At 39.4% G+C, this 23,762-nt stretch overlaps 1 protein-coding gene across 2 annotated transcripts in view; it reads left to right on the forward strand.

The window, feature by feature from the left end:
* Positions 1-251: 251 nt before the first annotated feature.
* pkdcca (protein kinase domain containing, cytoplasmic a) overlaps positions 252-23,762 on the forward strand; it is a 43,924-nt gene continuing 20,413 nt past the window's right edge. For both annotated transcript variants that reach the window (XM_036573795.1, XM_036573796.1), the window contains exons 1-2: positions 252-1,050; positions 19,322-19,444. In XM_036573795.1, coding sequence (XP_036429688.1) covers positions 424-1,050; positions 19,322-19,444 — 750 coding nt within the window. In that variant the 5' untranslated portion in view covers positions 252-423. The remainder of the gene's footprint in view (positions 1,051-19,321; positions 19,445-23,762) is intronic.

A 23,762-nucleotide genomic window follows, 5' to 3' on the forward strand; every position in this document is an offset into this window, starting at 1 on the left:
TTGTCTCCACCTGTATTCCGCACTGCTTTACTGCATTGTGTTTTTTTCCCCACCCGTCTAGCGACAAAACGCCGCCCACTCCCGTGCTGCGATTGGTCTACAACAGCACTGCTTGTGAATATGACCTACCAGCCAATCCCAGCGCACATAGGGGCGACGATACCGGCCAATTCCAGCTCAGAGGAGGCGGAGCTTGTGTGAATACGGGTGGGGAAAAAAACACACACACACAGCGGCGCGGAGCCGTTACGAGCCAAGTGTCACCCGCAATCAGCCCTTCAAATGGGGTGGATCTCGAAATCCCACACAGCAGCGATGAAGTCGCGAGCAGAACCGGCGCCGTTACATTAGACCTCGAGGGCTGGAGAGGGAAACAGATCACTTCATTTATTCTGCCTGATCGCAACCACCGTAACCGAGAAGATGAAGCGGCGGAAGGTCGTCGTAGCGGCCGGTTTCTGTCTCTCCTTCTTCCTCGGTACGCTGTTCAATCTGCTCTCCGTGCCAGCGTTCGAGCACCAGCAGCACCAGCAGCTCGGAAAACAACAACAACAGCAGCAGCTGCAGCAGCAGCAGCTCGAGGCGAGTCTCGAGCCCACCACCGCCGCGGCCACCAGCGGCCACGCGCAGCTCCAGTCCTTGCGGCAGCAGATTCGCGCGCGGCTGCGCGAGGCTCTCCGCTACGGGCCGTTCCCCGAGCGCGGCGCGCGGCCGCCGCTCGAGCGCAGGCGCCTCATGGACCTGCAGCGCGCGCAGGAGGAGGAGCGCGAGGAGCGGGAGCACGGGGGCGCGGGGCGGCTCGGCTGCAGCAGCGTGGACGCCGCGAGCGACGTCCGCTTCGTGGGCTCCGGATACACCAAGGCCGTGTACCGCGCCGCGCTCAACGGCAGCTTCGCCGTGGCGCTCAAATCGGTGGACTTCGGCGGTCACGACATGGAGGAGTGCGTGAGGAAGTACGGCTCTGCGGGAGACTGCTACAGACTGGCCTCCGTTAAACTGGTGAAGGAGATGGCGCTGATGGAGAGGCTGCAGCACCCCAACATCCTCAAGGTAAAGCACACAGGATCAACCAGAGCACTGCACTCCTAAAAAAGAGGGTTCCTCAAGGGTTCTTTAGCAAAGACAGTGGTTCTGTATAGAACCACGGACACTCAAATAACCCTGTGCACGGTTAAATGGTTCTTCAGACTGATGGAGAACGTGAACATGGTTCCTTTTTGAAAATGGTGCTATGTAGCACCAAAAGGGGTTCTATATGTAAAGCTTGTAACACTAGCAGAACCCTTTTTGGTGCTATAGAACCATAACACGTTCTCCATCAATCTGAAGAACGGTTTCACCACGCTAACCATTTAAGCATACACATGGTTCTTTGAGTGTTCGTGGTTCTGTATAGAACCATTGTCTTCACTAGAAAACCCTTAAAGAACCATCTTTTTAAGAATGTAGCCGTGAATTAAAGCCTAACATCAGTTTACAATATGAGACCTTTATTAATGCTTTACTCATTATATTAGAGCGCTGTTAGTGTTTTAATTATTCATGAGTCATAGTGTTTTATTAAACATACTAGACCTTTATTAGTCGCTTTATTTATTATATTACAGATTTATGAGTTACATTATTTATTACATTAAAAATACATGACCCAATTCTTTATTAGACTATGTTACAAATCTTTTAGTAACTATATTTATTATATTAAGCATCTATTAGTTGCTTGGTTTGTTGTATTTGAGAAATATTTATTACGTTAAAAATTAATACCCGCTTTTTTATTATAATTCAGATTTTAGTAGCATAGTTAATTGTCTTAAATATCCTGTCATGTATTATATTAAAAGTCTTGTGACATATTTATTTATTGGAGACCTATTAGTGGTTTTATACCATTTTATCTTTTAATTGCTTTGGTAATTATATTCAAAGGCTACTAGTGCTTAAATTATTTTAATATAAATATGTTAATTAATTATGTAATATATTTCTCATTATATGACATAACTGTTAGTTTCTTTGTTTATTGCGTCAGAGCTCTATTAATTAATTTATTGATTTTATTAAAAAGTCTATTGCTCTCTTTATTTATTGTATTAGGAATATATTAGTAGTCATTTTAGTAGTTCAAACTGAGCTAAATAAAATAAATCATTAGAATATTATAGGTTAATATTAGCAGCCGTCTTTGTCTCCTACAAAACAATACAATCACAGTTGGGTTGTGCTAAGGCTGGGAAAGTGATCACAGCATCCTTAATCACTCTTTTTTTTAGCTGATTGCTGAATCAGCATCTGTAGTGTGAACATTTACTCACAGCGTGTCAGATTTAGCGCCTTTATTTAGTTTCCCCACTCCAGCAGTGCAGCACCCTGCATCATCTACAGCCTCTCAGCTGCCTCAGCCGAGCCTTAACGGCACTGCTCATGGAGGCTGACTGGTGTAGCAGGACTGAATGGATTCTGTGTGATCTGTATTACAGTGCTGAGTTTGCTGCACTCTGCTGTGCTGTTTTTTCCTGTTTTGTGGTTATTTGTTGGATTTGAAGGCGATCAGCTGAGCACGCACACGTTTGGGCTCCGGTCTGCAGAGCGTGTGTGCTGCTTAGGGGAGTTGGAGCTTTTTGATCATCCGAAAAACCCTAATCAGCTCTTACAGCCTACAGGGAGAGGGTTTCTGAGGTTGTTTGCTTTCTCTGGGTTGTGTAGACCATCAATACATGAGCTGTGAGCTTCTAATGTGGATAAATCATGCAAACTGTTATTGCTTCGTTCTTTTTATTACATGTAATAGAAATAACTGGATCTGAGCTGAGAGACGTTGAGCTGGTTTTGTTCTTCGCCGTCGTCCATCTGTGTTGTGTCATCTGGCTTCTGGTTTTGCTTGGAATAAATGTGATGTTTTTAGGTAACTGCAGATACTTGTGATGAATTTCAACTTTTTAAGCAGTAAAGCTGTCCGAAGGTGATCAGTGTCTGCTGACCAAAGGCAGCTGCGGGCCTAAATCATCAGTGCTAATAGTTAGTGCCGCACAATAGTATGGAGGTTACATTGCTGAGTGTTGAGATTAGGAAATATTAATAGGATATATATCAGTGAACCCTCAGTGTGTGATGATTTGCATTATATTATTTAGATTTACTTTTGTTGGATCATATAAATACCTTGATTTATTAAAACTTGCAGTAGACTTAATTGGGTCAGTACACTTATAGCATTCATAATCCCATTTGCATATTGCGAATCCCATTGGAATCTCATTTACATACCGTACTTTTGTGTGATACTAGTATTGCAAAGGTCAGTATTGCAATAAAGATTAAATAATGATAAATCATGCAGCCCTATAAGTATAGTACTTATTTGTACTAAAGAAAATTCAGAAAAGTCCTGGAAAATAACACTACAAACCTACAAAAATACCCACACATTGTACACATTATTGGAAAAAAAGGAAGTTGTTCTACATCTCGTCTTAAAAATGAGCACTGCTGAGGAAATAAAGGAACTTCTAGCGCAAATCTTTTCCGCAGATCTTCACTAAGACTGACTGCTTACTAAACAAACTTTTCCATTTCATTAAAATCCCGTTCGGAGGATGAGCTGGTTTGTACGGCACTGATAGAGTTCTGACGTTAACTCTTTCCACATAAATATTATCCAGACCATCCCGCTGACTGCCGCTACGACGAGCTCAACATGGGCCCCAATTAAAATCCCCCACCAAAAGGAGCTTCAACCACAGTGTTGGAGAGCATGGAAAACAGTCCAACTCCCTCTATTAAACACACACACACCCACACACACACACACACACACACACTGCACAAGCTTCATCCTTGATTAACTTGTTTTGTTTTAAATTGTCTTTAGGGCCTTACAGATAAAATCAGCGGTAGAGCAGCTGTAGAACAGTAGCAGCTAATCAATGCCTAAAAAAATTACAAAAATGAGGCTATATGAAAAACACATGCTTTGGTGCTGGCAGCCTGCCCTTAATTATTGTATTTTATGCACTAGTGTGGTGTAAAGAGTGAAGACAAAGAGTGAAGTCAGAATTAGGGCTGAACAATTTGGGAAAAATATCTAATTGTGATTTTTCTGACCAATATGGTGACAGCATTTAAATAAATTGTGACTATTTTCTGTAAATTAAGCTCCAGGTCTGTTTACTTTGCCAAAAAGACCAGAAAATCCATTTTTCTGGCCTGAGGCTTGCATAGTGAGCAGCGTGTGCCAGACTGCTAGTTAGTTGTGGTTGTGTTGTAACATACAGAGCACATCAGTGTTCAGTTGGCTCTGATTGTTCAGGCAGTTCACAAGCACATTGTTATATCATATACATCTAAATAAAGGCCTTTAGTCTTGGGGAGTTTTCCTCTGCTGGGTTTTGGAGGTCAAATGCGAGATACATTTGTGAAGTGTATCGTATGTAAGATTAATATGCACATGAACTTGCTGTCTTTTGAATCTTAATGAATGTTTGAATTTCATTTCAAAGCTGAAAATGGCTTTTGCAGCTTAGTTTGTGATTGAACCTAATTATCTTTTAATGTTTTATTTAAATACCAATGTTGACTTTGAACACTGCACTTTGGGTTCAGTGAGTATTAATATGAGAGCTGTAGCTTTAGGCTTGTTTTAAAATATTTATTGTGTTTCTCAGCCTACTTCTTTGAAGAAAGTACTTTTGGTTCTATTTCTTTTGCTATGTTTTGTTTATCAGGGACAGATTCTGCATTTTAAAGTGGCACAAACATTGCAACTGCATGAATCAATAAATCACTGCTGTTGGAACAAAACCTTGTATCTCCATTTTTGTTGTTTTTCAGTTTTTGACATAATTTGAAAATGCCTGTTGCCCTTTATATTGTGGGTAAATTTCATGATGAATGGACCAAAAGAAACAGCCCAAAATGACTTGGAAAAACGTCTGGTTCCATTGACTTACATTAAAATTAAAGTATGTTTTTTCTTTTCCTGTAAAGTTACCATTTTGGAAATGAGGTTTTGTTCCAACAACAGCGAAATGCATCTTTTATATAGTGATAGAAAACACAGTAGCACATGGAACGCTTCAGTTCCACATGTTGCTTCTATGCTTATATTTTGCATTCTTTTCTAATTCAATGCAAAGTTTTTTTATTACACATTATATTATCAAACTCTAAGTTATATTATTTGGTATGTCCCTCTTTTGCTTAAATGACGGTGTGCACTCAAACTGGCATGGACTCCACAGCCTCTGATGAGTAGATCAAATCCATCTGGGAGTCTGAACACAAACTTCAATTGAAGGGACAAAACTAAAAAAAAAAAATCTGACATATTTGTGTAAAGGCCTTAACATGGTCAGTGTCAGAAAATTCCTTAAATTTGAATAAAGACCTAGAAAAGGTGAAGAATCTGGAATATTTCTTCTTGATGTTGCTTGTCATAACTTCATGAACCGTTTAAAAATTCTAAAACTTTCTAGTGTTTATGCCCAGGTTCAAATGAAAAATAAACCCAGATTTTTCATTTATCAGGGACAATAGTCTCCAGAGTACAGTTTGTAAAGTTCCTTGGAACCTGAAGGTTTGATTTTAATCAGAAATGATTTCAGGGACACGACATGTTCAGCCAGAAGGGGAAATTTCTCTGACTGTCAGCCAAACTCCCATGGGTTTTTTCCTAGAGCTGCTTATTCAGATTGGATTCAGCAGACTTTAACTCTACACTGACACTTCTCACCTGATAGTTTGTGCTTAGTAAGTCCATAATTTGTCTCGGTGGAGTGTAGCTGAGGTTAGACATCACTTGTTAGATAAATCACACACTTTTCCCTTTATTCATTAATTCAACTGACTTTTTTTCCATGCAAAATGTATTGTTTTGTTTTATGTACGGGAAATGATAATCATTTCTCCATCACAGACAATCAGAAATATTAATCATTGCTGACTAGCATACAGGGCTTCATATAAAGAGTCACATTCCTTGTTTATTAGATTTAACTTCAGTAAGTGCTTGGGTTGATTCCAGCGCCACGTCTCATTCCGAATGCACTGCACTCCTTCCGAGCAGGCCAGCCACCGTGGCTGAATGAGCCAGTGATTTGATTCAGCTAATAATCTCTTTATAAAACCTCTGGAAAAAGCAAAAGATTACACATACAGTTGTGTGCAAAAGTTTGAACACCCCCAGTTAAATGACATTTTCAATGACACTTAAATATACCTTTTGTATGCAAATTTCAGTTTGTTTTGCTTTTAACATTTACTTTAATAAACTTTTAAATTATAAACTGTGCCATAACTTTTGCACAGGCCACATTTGTTCCAATATGTTAAATTCAGCATGTAAACGAAAGTATGTCATTTAAGCAGGGGCGCTCTAACTTTCACACACGACTGTATATCGTGATATTTCCCATATTTGAACACCGACTCACAGAGGCAGTGCTGGCTGCTGTACTCCCTGAGCTAAAGCTTAACCTAACCAATCAGGCCCTAACCCAAGTGTTGTTCTTCGTTGGCTTTGGCGAACGCCTCGTTAGACAAAAATGTGTGGCACTTGTTTTATAAGTCCGGTGGGGTCAGAGGTGAAAAGATGTGATATGTTGGCCTGATTAAAGCCAGGTTGGGGTTCATCAGGAGTGCACGTTAGCGGAGTTCCGCACTGCTGGGCCTTCTCTCTGCGTCTGGCACAGGGAGGACACGCTGCACCAACGCTTCTGGTTAGCCTCACAACCACACGTGCAGAAATAATGTCTTTTGAGGAGGGGGCAGCAGCCTTGAGGTTTGCCTCTGATGGAAAGGTACACCTGCTGTAGGAAGAGGTATGCGTGAAATGCCCCAGGAAAAACTTTTTTTCCTGATTTGTCCTGGAATTCTGCCCAAATATCTGGATTAAGACTGAGATTTAGCATTGATTCCAATCTGTCACATTACTCGCCAAAACGTTATTTATTGATCAATTTCAACATTTTCTCTTCAGACATATTTATTAAAAGCAGCTGCTGATGATTAACCCTGTAATGCCCAAGCAAAAAAGCTGTTGTCACGTTTATTTTGATAAAGAACGTGATTGAACATTCTGAATGCATCATTTTCAGCAAGAAAATATGAACAGGAATCTGCTTCACAATTCAGTCTTATTTATTGTTAGCCTGATGAAACCAATCAGTAACACGCTCTTACTCTGCTCTGAATGTGTGCATGCTCACTTATAAACTATTGCAACAGCATTCAGTAATAAAGGCAGCATCAAGCTTCTTTTACACAGTGATAGGAAACACAGTAGCACAGCAACACAGCTCCACATGGCAGAATATACTATCTTGCCGAGTAAAATTATCTTAAATCTTACCAATGAATCTAATATTTCTCCTGTTGAGATTGTTGTAAGCTTAATTTAAGACTATTTAACTTATTTCTAGACTTTTTTTTTTACTTATTTTAAGTAATTTTATCAAGTAAAATTATCTCACTATATTGGCAGATAATTTTGCTTGTTTTAAGAAATGTGCTTGAAACCAGCAAAATTGTCTGCCAGTATAGTGAGATATTTTTACTTAATAAAATAACAAAAACGAGTAAAACATTTAATATAACATTTTTTCATTATAACCTTTTAAGCATCACAATTTGAGTGAAAAGTAAAATCTTGCGTTCAGCCTCATTTTGCTTTAATGACTCAAACCGGCACAAGTTTCTGTAAAAGCCTCTGATGAGTAGATCAAATCTGTCTAAGAGTCGTCTGAACACAGGCTTCAGTGAAGGAGATAATGCTATTAAAAAATCTGAGCTTTGTGTAAAAAGGCCTTATGGTCATGGTCAGTGTCGCAAAGGTGAATAGTGACCCAGAAACTGGGCAAAATCTTGAGTACTTTTCTTTGTTTGTCTTTGTTTCTGTTGTTTCAGGTTTAAATAAAAAGAAATCCCAGATTTTCAATGTGGTCTCAGACTTTTGGACACCACTGAATGTCCATTGCGGACATTCAGTGGAGTCCAGCAGTCCAGCTACTCTGGGAACGGCATTTAATGAGTTAATATTAACGGTAAGATAGGGTTAATCCCTCAAACTGCCCACACTTCAGACCCTCACCCCATAAATACAAAACATTAGTTACGTAGCAGTTATAAAGCAGCATTCATACTAGTTAGTAAACCTTACCTTTAATAACTATTCGAAAGTTTAAGGGGTTAAATTAGAGTCGTGTCACAACTGCTTACTGTTTTCTCAAAACAGAAAGTTGCAGTTGGTCACCATAAACAATTTTCAGTGTATTTTAAAATGTTCACAATAATTTTCTTGATAAACTAGATTGGATGCTTTGAATCGGTGAAGCCTACATCAGAAGCTTTTTAGATTTCCAGGACAAATCAGGAAAAAAAAAAATCCAGCTTTTCTCCTTTTGTCCACTTCCTTCCTGCGGAAGTGGGGGGTTAAAGTGTTAACCCGTGTTTAATTACAGCGAGCGCTCGGCCCCTCTCCCTTCTCTATCCCGTTCCCAAAAAGACCCCGGGGGCCCTCTGTGTTCAGGACATGTAGCTTTCACATTAACACTAGCAGGTTACTGATTACCCGTCTGTCAGTTCGTGTGTGCATGTGTGAGTTCACCCAAGATCTGAGGGGCTAACAAAACGACATGCCAGCGTAAATATAATCCCAGTACAAGACCCCTAATCAGGCCCCCGAGTAGTGCGCTAGAAGCGCCTCATGGACCATCCGATATGCCCCTCACCTTACAGCCAAGACTGATGTTCGTTTATCTTCTGCGCTTCGACACAGAAACTCTGGAGCACAAACAGAGCAGGTTTCTGGGAGCGCTCCCCGGCAGCCCCCGCCGTTATCTGCCCCTCTGATCTGCTCCAATCCGTCTTGTTCACACTGGCGCTAACATGGCAGAGGGCAGGGGAGTCAGGCAGCTCCGCCTGAGGCACACTCGCCCCCCGTCTAACCCCACTCTCCCCCACGCCTCCCCCTCTACATTCTTAAAAATAAAGGTGCAAGAAAGGGAAGGGAGGAAGAAGCACTTTTGGATCCTTAAAGAACATTTCAGTGAATGGTTCCTCAGAACTGTTTAGTAAATGAGGTGAATGAAGGTGAAGAACCCTCTTATAGTCTGAAGATCAGGTCAGAGATGCACCAGCTATGATTTTTTATGGGCGATTTCAATTCTGATTTCTTTACAGCCACGTTGGCCGAGACGCATGAAAGACAGTAGCACATTTCTAGTACCTTTTATTAGCCAAACCTGCAATATAAACAAAATAATTTGCTCCTTAATTGACCAAACTGGCGTTTTAAATGTTTCCTTTTTAAATCAGATGTCTATTTTAAAAAACTTGAATCAAATAAGTTGAAAGTAAGAGGCAACTGGTCATTTAACACAATGAGTCATGCATAAGCTACAGTAATTTTGGTACGGGTGTAGCAGCAGCATTTAAAGTGCCTTACCAGACTCACGTTATTTACAGCATAAAGGTGCAACACAGATGAATTTAATGCCACACATTTACATTCAACCAAATTGAATTTGATTTAGTCAGTATTTCGCTGTTGTCGGAACAAAACCTTGTATTTCCAAAATGGTAACTTTACAGTAGAAGGAAAAAACCGACTTGACTTTTAATGTAAGTCAATGGAAGCAGACTTTTTTTTCAAGTTATTTTGGGCCGTTTCTTTTGGCCCATTCATCATGAAATTTACCCACAATGTAAAGGGCAACAGGCATTTTTAAACCGTGTCAAAAACTGAAAAACGAAAAAATGGAGATATGAGGTTTTGTTCCAACAGCAATGAAAGGCATTGGTACCTTAACATTAAATGTATTTCACACTCTCAATAATATATATAAAGTCATTCGGTTTGATGTGAAACAGTTTGTTATAGAGAAACTTACTGACTCTGATTTTCATTACAGTGGTGGTGATGGAAACCATCTGCATGTATCTCACCATCACTGGAACCTAAAACTACTGCAAAGCTACTGTAAAGCTACTGTAAAACTACTGTAAAAATGCCTAAGGCACCAGGCAGCTTATTCTGTGAGGGAGCTTTTAGTGGCATTAAACCCTTCAATGTCTGGTTCCCTTCACCACCACTGTGACGCATTTCACATCACACCACTCTCAATGTCTTTGTTTGCTTAATTACACAGAAATGTTAATAAAAAAAAGCAAAGAAATTCACCTTATTCACATATTTCCAGTGTAATAGTCAATTGACCCCCTTCGTTTGTGAGTGCAGGCTGTTCTAGAGCAGTATGTCCAAGCCAAGAACCATTTGGAAACCTTTAGTTTAAAGACAGGCCCAGGATCGCACACGCAAAAAGGAAGTTGTTTTTAAAACAACGTTCTACCAGTTTATAAGTTAATCAAACTGAAATTAAGCTTTATTTAAAGTGTGCAGTTTATTTTCGCACCTAATGTGCCAGCTTGTTGCCCGTCAGCGACGCGGAAGATTTCCTCAGATGATAAACAGAGACGCGCCGAATCTGGCAGGGGTGTCTTCTAATGATTAAACATGCTGGAATGCCTGAGTGAAAGTTCTTACTCTGTGCTCATCTGGGTGCGGTGCGCTAAAGACAGCAGCTCCAGAGCCGCAGGAGGAAATGAGTGGAGCTCTCTTGAAGACAGGCCTCAATTCCCCGGTTACATCGCAGGGCTGCTTATCCTCCTAACCTGCTGTGCTCTGCACTCTGATTGTTTGGGAAGGATCTGTGGCCACAGGGACAAGCTGAGGAGAACGCTGATATCTCTCTTACCATCTCACTCTCGCCTACACGCTCTCGCTTTCACACGCGCTTGCCTGCGCCCTCAAAGGTCCTTATTGTTCTTAATGGTTGAATTTCCGGCTTCAAATTCAGAAATAGTGGGAGACTGGGCATATTAGGTTTAGATGCTATCATTCAGATGCTATCACCGGGTTAAAGCTATTTTTACTCGAGTTTATTAAGTGTTGTTTACAGAGGTGGGTTGTGTTTGCTCAGTTCAATGTACTTAAATGAAATTCAAACTTCTCTGAAGATTTACAGATTATAATACTATTACTTATTCTCAAGAGATTAGCAAAAGTTTGGGCCAGCTCATAGAAGAGTGTATTTATTTTCCTTGTTTTAGAATAATAGTGAGGATATTAAACGTATGAAACAACACAGATGGAAATATTCAAAGACCAAAAAACTGTTAAAATAACTTTGAACAGTTTTACACACTGTTGATCGTTCTCTCGAGCAGCCATGAGGAGCCTCCTGAGATGCTTTTCCAGCAGGACTAAAGATGATATACATATTGTTACTGTGGCAACAAAATGTTGTGTCTCTGGTAACTTTATAGGAGAAGCAAAAAAATGTTCGTAACTTTTTTTTTCAAGAGTTTTGGAGCGTTACTGTTGCTCCATTCGTCGTACTGTTTTAACTCGTTGTAAAAGGCAGCTTACATTTTTGAATTTTGAGATTCAGACAGTGAGGATATGCTGAGACCTTGTTGTTGCTGAAAAACATTTGTTTTCATTCATTGAATTTTAATTTAAATGTTTTGCAGATAATTCTATGCATCGCCATCCACTTATCTGTTTATTTATTTATTTAAAAACAAATTTCTTTCATTTTTACGCATAAACTGTATTGCAAAAATGCATGTTCAGTTTGATGTGTCCAACTTTTGACTGGTAGTGTATTTGTGAGGAAAATTCATCTAATTTTTAATTTAATTCCATTTTACTCACTCACATTTAGTTCTGTTTATTTTGTTCTGTTGGTTCAGCAGCTGGAAAACTTTAGCATCACTTTTATAGCATTATCATTTTATTTTAGACAAGAAAGATCCCAAAACGAGAAGCTCTAACAAACCTCAGTTCCAGTGTTGATAGATGCTGGCTGTACTAAGCAGTTCAACTGCAGTTCTATAAGTTACTTAGTATGTTACTTAAGTCGTTTTTTGAGCTGGTACTTTTTTTTAGGCTCATTTTATTTCTACTTGAGCCAATGTTTCATTGCAGTCACAACACTTTCATCTGAATGTGTGTTTAAGCTCCTATACCCTTGGCCATTTTGTTAAGGAGACTTTCTTAAAAGGAAATTTTATACATTTTTACAAATGTGTAATTAAATAATTTAGATGTGTAGAAAGACATTCAGAGTGGTTTGATGTGAAATGCTTCGTTCAAGAGAAGCTTAGAGAGTCAGAGTTGTTCACAGTGGTAGTGATAGGAACCAGACATCTGGAGAGTTTAAGGCCTCTAAAAGCTACATTGTAGAAGGTTATTACATGCAATTGGTTACAAATATGCTGATATCTGAGACATATTTTATAATAATTTTGAGATCAGATTTTGCCCCGAAATGTATTTATTTAAATTCATGAATAGCAGAGAGGTACATGCAGGGTGTTAAACAGGTACAATAGTGCCCAAAGAGGACTTTTTTCCTACCATTTTACCATCATAAACATTACATATAAAGCTCAAAAGACACGTGAAAGTTCACAGCGATTTTGGAAAGTAAATAAATTAAAATCTGTGTTAGATGTTAGAAATCAGAGTCAGTAAGCTTCTCTACAATGAACCATTTTACACACTTTTACTAAACAGTCACTGGGGCAGGACCCCTCTTGTCACTGGGGTAGTACTCTCAAGGGTACATGTCAGTACCTTTAGTCAGGGAACATAACTGAACCATAATCCACTGAAATTATATGTTCTAAGCTGTACTGACTCCACACACCCCGTCTCATCTCCAGCCTTTTTATTTTATTGCTCTGTTTTAAAACATTTGGTTATGAAAAGATGCAAATATGTACTTTTCACCTGGAAAAACTTTAAGGGTCACAATTGGACCCTTAAAACCACTGTTACCTTTGAGGGAACATTTACGTTGTTTGCACCTTGAATGGAAAATGTACCTACACAGAACCTTTATTTCTAACAGTGCATCAACCCACTTTGAATGACATCTCAACGATTACAGAGATTTTGAAAAATGGGTGCAGTTCCCCTTTAAGAAGGCCTCAGAGTCATTTCAAAGATTTACTGAAAGCAAAAAGGAGCGTATGCTCATATTGGAAAGTTTGGAGGCTCTGGCGCACTTCTGCTCTATTTTAATGCTTTTTTAATTGCTCTATTAAAAGCACAGCGAGTCTCAAAGATAGGCTTGATTCTCAATTTAGGGAGAACTGACTCAGAAATTTTTCCAGGCGTGTTCTGTCCAGATTCTGATGAAAATGAGGCAGCAGTTACACTCAATACAAACCTGAAAATCACCACTCGTACAGGTCATGCGATCAGGATCGTGCTCCTCTCACTGAGCCTCTCTTGTTCTAGCGGACAGTCGCTCGTTCAGTGACCCTGAGCCGTGGACGCTTGGCTGCCATTGCCCTGTCCTGTTACGTGCCTGCACAAACACCACCATCTCCGTGACCGTTTTGATGCGCTGCCAGGGCACACTCGTTAAAAGAGCGTGCGTGCGCGCGTGTGCCGAGGCTGTCAGGGCCGGTGTGTATTTACAAATTAATAACACCTCACACAGAAATGCTTTTGTGCAGACGCAGCAGCGTTGGCGCATGAGCTGGACTGGCTGTTGGACTGTTGGGTAGAAGCTTGCAGATATGTGAGCATTCATCTGCAGTGCCTTCTCTCATTTACTGTGGGTTAATATGCACGAAATGAGCTTCTTGTACATGATGTACTACTATCTGTATAGTTTAGCATTAGAACTTATGAAACTAGGAGTGGACATTATAACCAAACAGTCATATACAAAAGTTTGAGCACCCCAGATCAAATTATACGTTTTGTGAAAATAAGAAAACCATCCTCTACAGAGAACATACTTCTGTACAATTTAATGCAAAATCACTGTTTATTTGCTGAGTTTAACATATTGAGAAAAAAATTAAACAGTGCAAAAATTATGGCACATTTTATATTTTATGTTTTATTTTTTTCCAAGAAAATCAAGAAAATAACTGCCATGAGGTGTTCAGTCCTTTGCATACAACTCCAATATGATGGGTTTGGTCAGTACTTCTGGAACACTAAACAGCTGCATGTATCATAAAAATGTGACTAAATAGACCAATTATAGAACAACAGCAACCAGTCTATAGTAACTGCATAAACTGTTTATTTTATTTATTTATTTTTTCATGAATTCTTTTTAATTCAAATTAAAAAGTCATTTATTTTCAGCTTTCAGCTTTCTTGTAAATGTGGTGAAGGTTAGATGTGGCAAATGTTTTGCTGGCGCATTTTGTTTTTTTCCAGCTTTGCATATTTTAGAAACAAGTTTGAAAAAGCCCTCAAATATGGGAATGTTATATTTTTGCCATATTAGCCACTCTTGCCTGTAAAATGTGAGTTATGAACAGAAGCCTAATTTGTGCTAATTATACGCAAGAATGGCCTGAACTCACTGACCACCCTTTTGGCCGAGCACTGTGGAGAAATATTCAGGACTGAAAATCCTACATTCTTGATTCCGGCTGGACTGTGGAAGTGTCGTAATTCACCCCCCACTCTGTTACTGTATGCGTGGGATGCCATGACGCCTGCCATGATTCATGGGTTTTTCCTCATCACTTTCAGGAAAGAGACGTCTCAGAGGATTATGGGACCAAAATCTCTACATTAACAAAAGCATCCAAACAGTATATATATATTATGGCACACTGTAAGCACATCATTTATAAAAGAAAATAAAGCACAACACTGCAGGTACTAGATTTCTAGAATACTCTTAAAAGACAAAGTGCCACAAAGCGTTCTTTGTACTATAAAAGAACCACTTTTGGCTCTCTAAGGAACCATGTTTAAATAGAGATTCATAAGTATGAAAAACCATTCAAAACAATTAACAGTTTAAGGGTTTTTTCTAGAACCTGTATATTTTCTGGAGGTTCTTTAAACTCTAAAAACATTCTTCAAACTAACATATTTCATTAGCAAAAAATGGTTCTCCAAAGAACCTTCCATTGAAAGGTTCTTTAGAGAAGCAAAAGTGATTCTTCAATGTCATCTTTACATTTAAGAGTGTATGTTCTTAAAAGCTCTAATCCTCTATTTTTCTTGCATTTTTGAGGTTCACTTATTGTGATCAAACATACGAAAAGCAGCCATAATTAATTGTTACATTTTCCAACCTTTCATTATCGTTAAACAGGCTGTTTTCTGTTCTTTTAAGACTGATATATGTAAATGACCTCTGTTTTGACTGGCTTCCCTGTATTGTGTCTGCTTCAAAAGGCAGGGCTGAAACACTCCTTATGACTTCAGTGTGAATGGGCGGGGCTAAACGGCTGTGGGTTAAATAGCTTGATATTTATAAATGCGTTGGTTTTTGTGACATCGTAAAAATAGCGAATTCAAAACAGGCTGTTTTTACAGCTTAATTTCTGTATATGGGCTGTGAGGACTGGACTGGGGAGTGAACACGTTTTGAAGCATTAGCAGTGTTTATATTCTGCATCAAAATCTTTTATTTCAAAAAAGTGAGGTAAATTTGGTTTTCCATGATGTGGGCCCTTTGTAAGAGTGCATGCTTTCTTTCTTCTCCAGCTGTCCACACTCACTTTCCCCCATCTTTCTCAGAAATGACTGAACTGCTGGAGGGAGAATGCTGCTTTTGTGCTTGGAAAACATCCTGAAAATAGCCAATACTTTCACACTTACCTCACCATGTAGTTTCTTAATGTGTTTATCGATTGTCCTACACATATGTAATTACAAGCATGCATGAATCTTATTTTATTTGCAATGCAGGCCATAAAAACTAAGCGGTCTCAGTTGTTTTTGTGTTTTCTTTTGTTTTAGGGCTCAATTTCATCTTAACTGTTCCAGCAGTGATTAAGTTAGTCCCTGTGACTGAAGTCTGTGTTTGTTTGTGTTAGAGGACTTTCTGGACAAAAAGTGTACATCAGTTTGTCTCGTTACATGAACCCGAGACGTAGCCTGGTGATTTGTTAGCAGCTGAGTGGAGAATAATGTATTTACGGTGTTGAAAAAAAGAAAACTCTGCTTTAGAAAAATATTTTCTTACATTCTCCTCAAAGTGCAGCTGAAGCAATGCCAGCGCTTTTACAGTTGTGGTCATGGAATGCTTGTGCTGTTGAATACAGGCTGAGCAGGACTGGGACTGGCGAGATGCAGCGAATCTGGTGGTAAACGACTCTGGGCAGGACAGGCAGGATGACCTGTGAACCTGGGTCAGACGAAATGGCACCGCGTGGCTGAGCAGACGAAGAGCACTGCTTCACGCAGAGGAGTGTTATCTTACAGAGCGCTCGCTGCAGCCGAGGAGTCTACCACACACACTGAGCCACACGGTCGCTCGTGTGGATTGAAGACAAACAAATAAACATGTACACACACATGCGCACACTCACACTCACTGCTGAGATGAATCAGGCTGATAACTGGCAAATGTGAGGGTCTAATCTCAGATAGAGCCTTTGAGCTCTGGCCTGGTCTGGGAACGCTCCCGTTTGCCTGCCTGCGGTGGTCTGAGATCAGATTGAGCTTCAAAACGAGCCCTTTTTTCTTTCTTACTGTATATCATATCAGGTTTTCTTTCTTGCATCTCACAGTAATGCATTGATCAGACTGTATACATACAATTTGAAATGTGCCGTAACTTTTATACAGGCTATGTTTTATGTGCTATTTTTCATCCCAATATGTTAAATTTAGCAAATAAATGGTAATTGTGCATTAAAAGTGTGTTCTCTGTAGAGGATGTGTTAACTTATTTCCACTTAGAAAATCAATAAAACAATCTGATCAGCGTGGCCAAGTGTTTGCATATGACTGTATTAGAGATGATGTGATTTTACTGCCGCATTTAAAAGTAACTGTTAGCCACATCTGGGGCATTTCATCCGTTATGGGCACTGGGGTGCCACCCTACCAAAAAACAAAAAAAAGACATAACCATATTGAAATATATGATATTTAAATATATATATATATAAAATATATTTTTTTATACTTACGGTTTTGCTTTGATATCTGTCTGTAAAACTGTCTGGAGGTTTAAAACATTCTTTCCAGGTTATAAATCATATTTACAGCAGCTAGAAGCAGTTGCAGTGGTCTCTGTCTGCTTTGTGGATTCCTAACTCTCCATTAGATCCAATGCATGGACGTTAGCCAATCAGCAGCGTAGAAAAACCCTGGCTCAGGGAGTTGGAGAAAACGACCTTGACCAGTCGAATGATTGCTGGCAGAATTTAAACTTTGCTTTAAAAAGTTTGGCCATGTTTTCTCCTCTTGAAAAACTTCAGTCACCAGCTTTAGTAAACATAGCTAGCTTAACATTGCCTAATAGAGTTGGCAGTTTTTATTAGTTTTACGCTTTAAACCATTTGAGAAAACTCATGTTGAAAAATTAAATATTAAATGGACAGAAATCATGTTAAAGTAGGACAAAGACCAGTTTTGGTGAATTTTCCCACGTGAGATTTTGTGATTGTATGCTGTCATATATTTACATTACCCGTCTAGCATGTTCATTACTTTATGTATTTCTGGTTGTTATGATCTTTTGCTAGAGGCATGTCAACTGGCTAGATTTCCATTGTGCTACTTTGGAGATCTCATATATTTTAGTGGTCTTGTTGAATGCTGCACTGATTATGATGAGGTTCTGTTGTTCTTGTGCTGTTTATCTCTTAAGTTGATATGCTTGACTGTCCAGCTGTTTTTATCATGTGTTTTCATTGTGTGCACCTCATGGACCTGGACTGTAACTCACATTCACAGGGTATCAGGCTGAAGATTGTCCATAAGGGAGAGCTATTAATGCTCAAATAGCTTTAGTGTGCATCATTGGAATGGAGGAAGTTGCATAATTAACGGTTATAGACACAGAACATTGATTTCATATGCTGGAATGTGGATGATCACAGATAAAAAAACAACAGTGACGCAGTGTGAGAAGGACAAGGCAGCAGAGTCCGGTATGAGACTGGGGCACTGTGTTAGTGTGATGAATAACAGCACCGCCCCCCATACCTGGCAGTAGTACGCCATGACACTGGTCAAATCAACAGCCGGTACTTAACATTAAAGTACTCGAAACGTTGCTGGAAAAGTGCGTGCTTCCAAAAAAATGTGTGTTCATTTTTCTCTCTCAGTGCCGGGGGGCTTGGTGCTGTTGCAAGGGCACTTTGTCAACATCTGCCCAGAGTTCCTCTAAGCCCACATGGCTGGCATGGACAGAGTCATCTATAACGTTTTACCTCATGCTAAAAATGTCCCAGGCGCACCCAAACTGTGGCTACCATGTCCTCCCAAAGCATGTGTGCCTTCACTAAGCAACGCTAGGATGCATGGCTTTGGCATTGGGCATTTTTAGCATCCGTGCCATTGTATCCACTGCAAACGAGGGCAGGCATTGTTAGAAAGTGTGAGTGACCGATCCGCATTTAGAGAAGAATTACTCCTGAAATAGATGTTTACATTCTGTTTGCAGGTGTCAGCGCGTCCGCAGGCGGAATATCATGGATTAGCCAGCCTTGTGGAAGAGTATAGATTTACATGTGTGTTCTCTCCTAAAATAAAGTGGGACGCAAACACGTACAAAGGAGAGTGTTTTCAGCCCTTCACTTCAGAAGCGTTCTAATGTAATAGAGAACTCTGTGCTCTAATAGGCTTTGGAGGGTTTGATTGCAGCTTAGGTGAACAAAAAAAAAATAAAAGGGAGAGAGAAGAATGGCCTCGTCCTTGGGCCTGATCCGCTAATGTACGCGGTCAGCTTTTCCCCTTTGTTGCCGGAGACTCTGGCGGTGGTATGAGCCGGTCACGCTGCCATAGGTTGTTTTCCTTTCAGATGAAATTTCATGCTGTTTAATTTTAACTAGCTTCTTTGGCTCAAATTAGCTTAAGAAAATGTTTCTGTAAGCAAAGCGCCAAATGTAGCAGTGAGCATGCCTCGGCAGTATTGGGAGAAAGAGACCCTTGGCGAATCTGGATATATTTCCAGAGACCCACGCACTTCATTCACTAAGAGCCATACAATCAGATTTCCTAATTAGAATTCCATGCATTGGACGAGTGGCTAGTACTGTACGTTATTTTTATTTTTTTTTGTTAAAGTGGTGGACAGGCGCTGACTCTAAAGCCATGTAGATTTACTCTTATCTTTAACCTGATACTGCGCTTTCCTTGCCTGCCCTTAGTAACACACGCAAATCTACCCCGTCTGAGTCAAAACAGTGAAATTCTACACAGTGCTGTTATCTACCCAGTTGGAGCACAGTGGTTGATGGTCTAATATCTCTCTCTTTCTCTCTGTCTCTCTCTCTCTCTCTCTCTCTCACGCTGTCTCTTTCTTTCCTGCAGCTATATGGCTACTGCTACCAGGACAGCAACGACATTAAGGACACTGTGACGGCCATCACGGAGCTGGGCAGCCCTCTGGAGATGATCCAGTTGCTGCAGACGCCCTGGGAGGAGAGATTCAGGGTGAGTCAGCCACGGCAGCCACCATATCACACATTCCATCAACTGTCTGTCTGCTGCTGGAGGAAGAGTGGGAGGGGCTTCGGGGAACTGCTTATACTGTACATAAGAACAATTATGAGAACGGGTAGTCAGACCACTGAGGTCGAGGTGTTTGTAGACAAACAAACTGGACACTAACATGGAAACATCTCTTTTTCCTGGAAAAGAGAGCAGATCTGGTTCGAGATTAATTAATTATTAGGAAATTGCACCAATTGTTCTAAATTTCTACATAATTTTACATAATCAGAGATGCAAACAAGTGCATTGTTCATTGGAGAGAAACTTACTGACTCTTTACAGTGGTGATGAATTGAAGCAGGGGTCACATGTCAACAACTCAAATATAGCCATTTTATTTATGATCCAAACCACCAGTGAGCCTACATGTGTTTTCAGAGTTTTTATGTGTAATGTTGATGATGGTAAAATAGTGGTAGACGTGAAAAATAGGGGTGTTTTTGGCCTTATAACACCCTGCATATACCTGTTTGCCATAAATGAATTAAAATGTATGTACATTAGGCCAAAAGCTTGTCTCAAAACTACCAAAACAATATCTAAGACGTTCAAAAGTATAACCATTTCATGTAGTAACTTTCTGTGAGGGAGCTTTTAGTCATTAAACTGTTCAGACTTCTGGTTCCTCTCACCACCACTGTGAACAATCTCCCTAGGTTTAAGGAGTTTAGTCTGGAACGGAGCATTTCGCATCAGACCACTCTAAATGTCTTTATTTACATCTTAATGATTTTATTTTGCTGATTTTTTTTTTTTTTTGAAAATGGGTGAAATTCCAGTTTAACAAGCAATTTGAATGAACCCTTAAATGGGTACCTTTCCAACCATTTGGGTCATTAGCAACTCAGCATTTATATCTAACACAAATTGATCTACAAATATTCATAATAGTATTAAAAGTATTATGCAATACTGCTATATCAAAATACTAATATTTAAAAAAAAAGTGAGAGAGGTAAACTCACAGTCAAGTGAATAATGACTCAAAAAGAGCCTAGCCTGGCAAAAGAAATTGAATACAAGTATCAGGCAAAAAATGACTTAAATTCTGAGTAACTTATAGAACTGCAGAGGAACTGCTTAATACAACCAGCATCTATCAGCATAGGAACTGCAGTTTGTTAGATGGCATTCCTCTCTTTTTGGGACCCTTGTTTGAAAATGAGAGAAAAACAACAACAATGACAGAAAAACAGGTCAGTTTTTAGACCAACAGAAAAATCCAAAATCAAACACTAATATGAGATTAAGTAATTGTAAATAGCTAATATGGCACTTTCTGTCCAGCTCGCTCAGTCTGGAAGATGTTGGTAAAGTGCCTGGGCAACGTCCAGCTCTCAGCACTCTCTCTGCTTCCCGTTTCCCCTGACGGGCAGCATAGCTGACCCTACTAATCTTTATCAGCGCTGCCACCCATGCTAATTATTTCCTATTATTTCCTGAGACTGTAGCAGGTCTTCCTCAGGGAGGCAGAAATGACCCCAGTACATAAAATCACAGCCCCAAGAGAGTCTTAGTACACTGAAGACACTGGAGCTTTGAGTTTACATAATGTAGATGTGACAGTCAGTTACACATGAATAAAACACATTACTGTCTTTCACTTCTTTTGGTAAGAGTTGCTGTGATATGTTTCATTCGTGTGCTGCCCCTTGCTGCATTTGAATAATGTTGAATCAAGTCGAAGCACCATTGTTTCATCTCTATTATAGAGTAGCACACTCATGTTAAGCAGTTTTGCATGAATAGAGTAATTGTTTAAAACAGATGTCGCAATGAATCTTTGCCAGTAATTACTAATGCTTAAAAGTTGTTTTTTGATTGGAAGCTTTGCCAAAAAAACAAAAGTTTAGATATGCGAATGAAGCTATGTAAATATGCAAATATTTGCATATTATTAATAACCAGAAATTGCCTTTGAATGAAATGTTTATTTTAGAAAGGATTTCACTGAACACATTTTGATTTTATTGAAATCGCATTGTTTTATTGTTTAATCTTGAAAACACTATGTGCTGTTACTTAGATGTTTTGGTAACACTTTACTGTAGGCTACATGCCACGTACTTAAGCTTGTCATGACAACTGACAGAACCCTACATAAATGTTTATAAATGCCTATTCCAATAGGCATCAGATATCATAAAGGCTGTTTTAGCGAAATTTGATCAAAATTGGCAAATGTAACATTTATAGCAAATTACGCCCATTTGAACAAGCATTTATAAACATGTATGTGGGTCTATGTCAGTTGTCATGACAAGCCTAAGTAGGTGGCATGTAGCCTTATGAGCCGTATACTACAATTAAGTGTTAAGTTTTTCATGTCATTTCATAATACAAAATTGAACATAAATTCAGCTGTGAGTCATATATAAAGAGGAAATCCCTTTGTGATATTATTCACGATGCATTTAGGAATGAACTTATACAATAAATCAAATTACATGTTTTGTTGATTTTCTAAGTGAAAATAAGTTACACATCTTCCACAGAGAACACGTTTTAATGCACGATTGCTGTTTATTTGCTGAATTTTAATATATATATATATATATATATATATTGGGAAAGAAAAAACACAAAATGTGATAAGTGCGAAGGTTATGGCACATTTAATATTTTATGTTTTTTCCCAATATGTTAAACTCAAATAACTAAAAATAGCACACTAAAATGTGCAAAATACTGCCATATTTACACGTGTGTCCATAAAGCATTTGTTAACTTGTTTTCAAGTAGAAAATCAACCCAATGTCATTTGACCGGGGGTGCTTAAACTTTTGCATACGACTGTACATAGATCTGTAGGTGCTCTCTGGTGTACAGAGCGCTCCCACACACACTGGGCAGTGGTGGAAGCCGATTTCCGTGCTGTACTGCGGAGTGCGCCACACTCATCTGTGTGTCATCACAGCAGTGCACAACTCAACAGAGCAATTCATAACTGAACTCAGCGCGGACTCGTCATCCCTTCAACACTCTGATTGCTTTTCAAGTTCGAGAAAGGCTTTGCATTACCAATTCCAATTTCCCTCAAATGAAGGCCTGGACTAGGACCTTTCGAGCCGCCTCACCACAGACTTCAGTGTTCTGGGAAGCGCGTCTGCCAAGTTAACTTTCTAGTTCGATTTCCTGACATCTCAGCAATTGCAAATTAATCTTGAGCCCAGAACAATGAAGGCTTTTTAAGAGGATGAATATAAAATAAATTCCATGTCTGACACGTGGCTGTGGAAAAGCTGCTGTGAATTATATAATTTGTCACGGGCTCTTAAAAACCTGCTCCTCTTTTCCTTTTTTTTCAATGTTCTCTCTCTATTTTTAGATCTTTTATAGCCGTTTCAACTGCAGGAAACTCAGAAAGGTTTTAATTAAATGACTTTAAACTTCTTATAAACACAGTCAGAAATTTCAGAAGAACAAAGCGAAGCGTGCTAATTTTGAACTCCAAATATATGCAAAAAATTTGTACACCTCCAGTCAAATTCCACTTAAAACGTGGCACACTTTATGTTTTATTTTACTGGCCCAGCAAGAGTCGCATACGACCATAAATGAGAATAGACAACAGTGCTCAGAGAGGTCACATCTTATGTTTTCATGTTCTCTGTAGAGGATAACTTATTGCTTATCACTGCAAAACCTGCTTTACTTTTAATGTAAGTCAATGGAACCAGACTTTTTGTCCAAGTAATTTTGGGCCGTTTCTTTTGGTCCAATGATTGTGAAATTTACACACAATGTAAAGGGCAACAGGCATTTTCAAATTATGTCAAAAACTGAAAAACAACAGAAATGAAAAAACGAGGTTTTGTTCCGACAGCAGCAATATATTCATACAAACAGGGACAGATTGGAACATAATCACATGACAAAATTAGCTCTGAATGGAATACAGTGGCACAACAAACAGCACTTAGTTATTATAAGCTCACAATATGATATGCTAGTTTTAAGTAGCATCTTAAAGGTGTTGTATTTATTTACATAAATATACTTGACTGTGACTTTAAATTCCCCAAATTCCTGATTATTCAGTTTCCACTTAAAGCCTCGAAACCAGCCTCGTTTATATATCCTGTACATTTTCCCTTCCTTCTCGTCTGGAATGCTCTGTCCAGCCGTGTGCGCGTTGAACAAAAGAGGAACCGCCAAGGCGGACGAGAAAACCGCCACAGCGAACGCTTTAGCAAGATTTGAATTGCATATGAGGCACTAATAGACTCTGGGGAGGCAGACGAAACTGCTGACTACC

This window comes from Colossoma macropomum, unplaced genomic scaffold, assembly GCF_904425465.1.
Source record: "Colossoma macropomum unplaced genomic scaffold, Colossoma_macropomum, whole genome shotgun sequence".
Lineage (NCBI taxonomy): Eukaryota > Metazoa > Chordata > Actinopteri > Characiformes > Serrasalmidae > Colossoma > Colossoma macropomum.